Here is a 6,579-nt window from a genome sequence, read left to right as displayed (position 1 = left end):
TGACTATGGAGATTAATAAAATAAATATGGCCGAGTGATGAAGTCTTTTTACTATTTGAGGCATAGCTGCATGCACTGAAAGTGCTAAAGATAAATATGTAGAGGTAAGTTTCAAGTTACATTGTCCACAGTTTCAAGATTTGGCCTACCTATTTAAACATTCTCCCTTCAGCATAAAGCATGCAGATTAATTCTGTAAACACACTCCAGTAACATTTTAGACTATATTTAGAAGTAGGCATTTTAAATTTAAGCAACTACAATGAACTTTAACGTTTGACGCAAATTAATGCATGTAGCCAATAAACTATTCATTTATCTATTTTTTTTTTTATTAATGCCACCACTTCTCTCTCAAACACTTGCACGCACGCGCGGCCACACTTTGACACACTGACCTACTTTCTCAGTCCGCGTGCACGTATATCTTGTGCACCCTGCAGGGTCACGATACGACAATAACAAACAAATAAACACGCACACATGCTGCCACTCAATGCATAAACATGCGCGATCGAACACACTGGCGCAAATAAACAAGTGAAAGTAAATAAAAAATGTCTTTCGTCATTAAGGAAGCACACTCCCTGTTTCTGCACGCATGGTGGTGGTTGGAGATACAGCTGAGCAGATCCATGTTTTCCTACACTCACGTGGACAGACTGCCCTACGCAGCCCGTCAAGCTGTCGCTAAAGCCAAGAGAGGAGAGCTTATTATGGGAGCGGCTCCTGCTGTCCTATATCAGCAGCAGCCAGCATTTCTCCAGTCATCTGCAACCATGGCTCCGAGTGAACGCCGTCTTCTCTATCAACAGAGCACATAAAAGAGAGGAAAGTGTTGTTTTGGGGCGCTGAGGTAAGTAACATGTATTTAAAGAAGTTTGATCTCTGAGATATAAGCTGGTTATTGTTTGCTCAGAAAGCTTCTAGATTGTTGTTTACCTGGCGCCACAGGTGCCGTGCAGCTCAGCTCTGATCAATTTTAACTTTTGCATGGTGATGTTTTCCTTCACAGTAACATGGTAGAACTGTGTGTGGACAAAAGGGGAGTAATGTGACTTAAAAATGTAATACATACATTTAATTTACATACATGTAATACATTTAGTTGCATAAATTAACACATTTGCCCAAACTAAACCATGTGTAAGCGGAGTCGTGAAAACTTTGAGCTTAGATGTTGAACTGTTATTACTCAGAGGCTGGGCAAACAAGCTCCCTGTTAACTGTGATACCTTTTGCTGAAACCTCAGAACAGGTTTGGTTCGTGAAGACCTTTCAGATAAGCAGCAGCCAATGACGCTTCTTCAATGAAAAACTGCTAGTGTATTCAATTCTTGACTGCAATGCAATGATGACACAAGGTAAAGGCTTTAGATTGGTCCATGCTGTAGATTATATCAGGAGATACTGGGACTCAGTCATAGATCTCTTCCACCAGACGAGGGGGAAACATATCAGGCTTCGGCATCAACATCAATGTTTTGACAAGTTTGTCGTGGTGAGTTTGCAATTATTTAATATCCAATTATTCGAAACGTTGTAGTTTACCACTCAGTCCTTCAGTGTAGGTTATGGTAGCAAATGCAATTCACTTGACAATTTGGTTACATATTTTATGTCATTGTCATTGTATTGTTAAGAGAAGCTGTTCAGATTTGTTTTGGGGAAAAATAGTTTTTAAAAATAGAGATTTAGTCATTAGTCGTTTTGTCATTTTGGATTTTAAAGATTGGCTTAACAGTGATGCAGTGTGGACAGTGGAGAAGTCATTAGAGCGACGGAAAAGATAATTTGGGACTAACTGCGAGCTTAGATAAGAATTTTTAAAACGGCACTTTCAATGTTCTGGTTTTCTGAATGACTCTTTCTGTAGATTGTGATTCATATAACTGTGACTTAGGGTGAAAATATTGACACCAACACCAAAAACAAAAAAAAAATACCATACAATGTCACTCATATTTAAATACAAATCAGCAGAAGGCACATTGAATTATGAGCAAACATGTAATATTACTGTTCATTTTTGGCTTTGTGTTCCTTTTTGGATTTGAAAGATTTAAGATCTCTGAACTTGAATTGATATTTCAAATTTTCACACTTTATGTTTTACCTTCCCTTCTCAGCTATTGTTTAATATTACTGCTTTATTGAATAAGATACCAGATGTCCAGAATGTTAAAAATATTCTCAGCTGTTAAAGTAAAAATTGACATTTCAGTGTGATACAAATTCTAATTTAACTGCTGGATAGACGAACAATGCTTCATATACAAGCAGTGATGATATACTTCTTATCACTGCTTGTCTTGACATGTTGTTATTAAATAACTATACCTTCTGTTATGTCTGGTGGAAAACAGAAAATTAATGTTGATTTCACTGTATTGGGACTCTCAGGTTGAGCGTGCATTTTATTGATTACATTACATTTTGAACATTCTCTATTCTTATGTTGCCAGAGAGGTCTGACCTTTCAGGATGAAACGAAGGAGGACGGGTCTCAAATCAAAGTGCCAGACGTTACCCTGCCATCAGAAGAGGGCTAAGAGACATAAGTGGGGGGCGTCCAGCTTCGCCCTGCCTCAATCGGAGGATTGGGGAAACCTGCCCCACTATGTTGTCCTGCAAATCTTCCAGCATCTGTCCCTGGTCGACCGGGCCAGGGCTTCATCTGTGAGTCGCCGCTGGAATGACGTCTTTCACACCCCAGACCTGTGGAGGAGATTTGAGTTTGAGCTCAATCAGCCGGCGACGTCTTACCTGCGCTCCACTCACCCTGACCTCATTCAGCAGATCATCAAGAAGCACGCCCAGCACCTGCAGTACGTCAGCTTCAAGGTAAGCGTCTCTCCTGCTGTCATCGCCTTCACCTCCTCCCCCTCCATTTTCACAACACAGCTGTGCTAAAACACAATGTTAATCCAAACCATCTGCTGCTCAACTGATCATGACTCATCAGCTGTCTTGGCATGAGTGCACTTAACACATCTAGGCTGAGACTGTTCTCACACTCATCTTTCCATTCCTCGTTTTTGTGTTTTTTTTCCCCTCTTACCCAACTGGTGAACCCCGGCTGGTTAATCAGGTGGACAGCTGTACAGAGTCTGCAGAGGCGGCCTGTGACATTCTCTCCCAGCTTGTTAACTGTACCATTAAGACCTTGGGACTGATCTCCACAGCACGGCCCAGCTTCATGGACGTGTCTCAAGTAAGAGGCTGTCTGTGCTTTATATGCACTCTGCAACACTTTCACTGCTGACACACACAAGGATCCAGATTAGACATGTGATGTGTGCCATTTGTATAGAAATCTGAGGAATTCAATCCATCATAACAATCTATAGCAGATTTATTTGGATAAAAATTTCCCTGATAATTTGCAAATTGATCTGGTGAATATAACATTTTTACAGTTCAGTTCACTGAAAGTTGTTTGTCTTTTCTCAGGCTCACTTTGTCTCTGCACTGACGGTCGTATTTGTCAACTCCAAGTCCCTCTCCTCCATCAAGATTGACGATACGCCTGTGGACGACCCGTCCCTCAAGGTGCTGGTTGCCAACAACAGTGACACTTTGAAGCTGCTGAAAATGAGCAGCTGCCCTCATGTCTCCCCAGCAGGTAAATATACTTGAGCAAAATTATTCCAAAATCCGTAAGATTCATATTCAGGGCACCATGAATGTTATTAAAATAGCAGTAGCGGTCCATTAATTGCTGGCAAAATCCATTTGGACCAAAGTGATCAAACAATGCACTGAATGACCCATCCCAAGAAAAAAGCCAATTATTAATTTTTGTTCCCATCCGGATGTTCCTTATCTCTCTGTCCTCAGGTATCCTGTGTGTTGCAGACCAGTGCCATGGACTCAGGGAACTGGCATTGAACTACCACCTCCTGAGTGATGAACTCCTGCTAGCCCTGTCCTCCGAGAAACATGTCCACTTAGAACACCTGCGCATCGACGTGGTCAGCGAGAACCCTGGGCAGACGCACTTTCACTCCATCAAAAGGAGCAGCTGGGAGGCTTTGGTGCGACACTCCCCGAAGGTCAACATCGTCATGTACTTCTTCCTATATGAGGAGGAGTTTGAGCCCTTCTTCCGAGAGGAGACCCCCGTCACACACGTGTACTTTGGTCGGGCGGTCAGCAAGGAGATGCTGGGCCGCATTGGACTGAACTGCCCCCGGCTGGTGGAGCTGGTGGTGTGCGCCAACGGCCTGCAGCCCCTGGACGAGGAGCTGATCCGCATCGCCGAACGCTGCAAAAGCCTCACAGCCATTGGGCTGGGCGAGTGTGAGGTGACATGCAGTGGCTTTGTTGAGTTTGTAAAGATGTGTGGGGGCAGGCTGACTCAGCTGTCAATCATGGAGGAGGTGTTGATCCCAGACAGCAGCTACAACATGGAGCAGATCCACAGTGAGGTGTCCAAGCACCTGGGCCGCATGTGGTTCCCTGACATGATGCCCACCTGGTAGACTGACATGTAGCCCGACTGGACTTAAAAAAAGAACATGAGGTTTATGATGCCTGCATTAGAGTTGTTATAACACTGTTAACAGTTGGACATTTCGTTTTTTCACTGGCATAAAGCTTCAGTATCACCCTGCATTGTAACTGAGGGCAGGAGTTGGTGTTTCATTTGTATTTTTACCTGCAGTGATTGTGATGTAAAACTACTGTGTTTTTCTCACTTACTAGCATCAGCAAATATATTTTTTTCTGGCTTTATTATGAGTACTCAGCTTTTTTTCAATTCATAGATATTTTAAAGTGAGATTTAAGGTTGTTGTTGTTGTTGTGGGGTCTGACAGCCGATTAAGGAAAGTCTGAATTTAAAGGCACCGGCCTCAATCTTTTTTGTATTAAGGATGTAGGTCTGCCCTCTGCTGGTTGCTTATGTTATGAGCATGACATTTAAGATGGCAACAACAATTCTGAATCTACAATTTAAAGGAAATGTAATCCTTCATTTGACTTTTGGTCCTATTATATTATCATTGTATGTAGCTTAATGAATTCTAGGGCTTGTTTTTTTTTTTGTGGAATTGTGCTTTACTTTATTGATATGAAAAAAAAGCTGCCTCAGTCATGTTTGTTATTTCCTATATTTCCAAGGATATAATTTAAGAGTCTTCACAGTTGGAGGTAGTGGAAGGAGCATCAATAAAAGTTACAGTAACAAGGGCAAAGGCGAACAAGAGATTCTAGTTCATTCATAGTAAGGTTCACACCTTCCGATAAACCCCCCTGAGCCTTTCATATTCTTGTATTTTAGAATTAGTGTCAGCGGAGTTTCAAATAGTTTATCTTCAGCTACAACATTGAAATATGGTGTTCAGTATGTTGTGTTGATTACTTTAAGATTTACATGTTCTTATCAAAAGGGGGGGGGGGATTTGACTTCATAATGATTATCTTCTGTCAGGTTCACATTTGATGAAATAGTAGACTGAAAATAATCTGTAAACTGATGAGAATAATCATTTTAAGCCACCAAGTGACCAAGCTCTGTTCTCGTTTTATACGTTTTGTGATCTTTGTTGTCGTCCATTAATAATCACATGTTTCATAAAAGACAACCAATGTCATTAAAAAACAATGTAATACACTTTCAGCACATGTAGTTATAGTAACGGCGTTATAGAGCAGCTAGGGCGACTTTTCTTTTTTGTAATGTTGTTTTTATTCTAAATATGCAGAAAGTGGAACTTCTAACTACGTCTTCATTTGTTTTTAAGCTTTTATAAAGTTTATTTTGTATTTTACATGAGCATTCTGTTATTAAAAAGCACTAGCTAAAGATTTTTTTTTTTTCCACCTGATGTCTTTTCTGTATTTAAAATAAACTTTTTGTTGCAGTTGTCAATATACATGTTAAGAATAACGTTTGTGCAAAATTGTCACAGTATAGTTTCAGAGTATCCAGTGCTAAACTGCAGCATGACGCAACTACTGCAAAGATTTGCCTTGTACTTCTTTATTTGTCAATACATTATTTTTTATCAAACATCTACACAGTTTCATGTGTTGCACTTTATTTTTATTTTTTCTTGTACTGTATTTCATCTTTATAAAAAAAAAACATGTAAAATTAGATAAAACATGTTCTTGTAGTTGTTAAACACTGGACCAAGTCTCAGCTGTTGTAATGTTTGTTTTGATGACTTTGTCCCATTTGACCTTTGAGCAGTTCTTCGTTTTCACCACTAGAGAGCAGCAATGATCTAAATAGAGGAAGTGGGACCTTATATAAGCAGAGTTGCTGCTGTAGAATCAAGTATGCCAGCGATAACTCAGCCCTTTTTACAAGTGGATTCGGCTTGTGCACACTCCATTTACATAAAAAACCCATCAGACTGTGGAACTGAGAAGTCTTCTGATTCCTCTGAATGTATCATTTTCTTTTAACACAGAGGGGAACACACATAAGGAGCACAGACAGTGGCTGTGTTTACATGTATTTGTTTTTTTCCCCAGCAGATTTCTACAGATACACAAATATTCCACAGAAATAGTCTCAGGCCTAGTCTATATTTAAGAGCTGTTTTTTTATGCTGGCAAATTAAATGG

The 6,579-nt window shown here is 40.3% G+C and overlaps 2 protein-coding genes across 3 annotated transcripts in view; both read left to right on the top strand.

Annotated features, from left to right (window-relative positions):
- LOC132981790 (cytochrome b-c1 complex subunit 8) overlaps positions 1-6,579 on the top strand; it is a 372,615-nt gene that overhangs the window by 269,695 nt on the left and 96,341 nt on the right. The window lies entirely within an intron of this gene.
- Positions 564-6,138, top strand: fbxl3l (F-box and leucine-rich repeat protein 3, like). 2 transcript variants are annotated; one of them, XM_061047836.1, is made up of 5 exons: positions 568-856; positions 2,466-2,844; positions 3,092-3,214; positions 3,454-3,625; positions 3,841-6,138. In XM_061047836.1, the coding sequence occupies exons 2-5, from the start codon at positions 2,485-2,487 to the stop codon at positions 4,482-4,484; spliced, it is 1,299 nt and encodes a 432-aa protein (XP_060903819.1). In that variant the 5' UTR covers positions 568-856; positions 2,466-2,484; the 3' UTR covers positions 4,485-6,138. The 2 variants fall into 2 exon arrangements, with proteins under 2 accessions (XP_060903820.1, XP_060903819.1); XM_061047837.1 differs by lacking the exon at positions 3,092-3,214 and having other exon boundaries at positions 564-856.

The sequence above is a fragment of the Labrus mixtus genome, chromosome 10 (genome assembly GCF_963584025.1).
Source record: "Labrus mixtus chromosome 10, fLabMix1.1, whole genome shotgun sequence".
In the NCBI taxonomy this organism is placed as follows: domain Eukaryota; kingdom Metazoa; phylum Chordata; class Actinopteri; order Labriformes; family Labridae; genus Labrus; species Labrus mixtus.
Note: the sequence above shows the minus strand (reverse complement) of the source record. Positions and strands in the feature narration are given on the sequence as shown.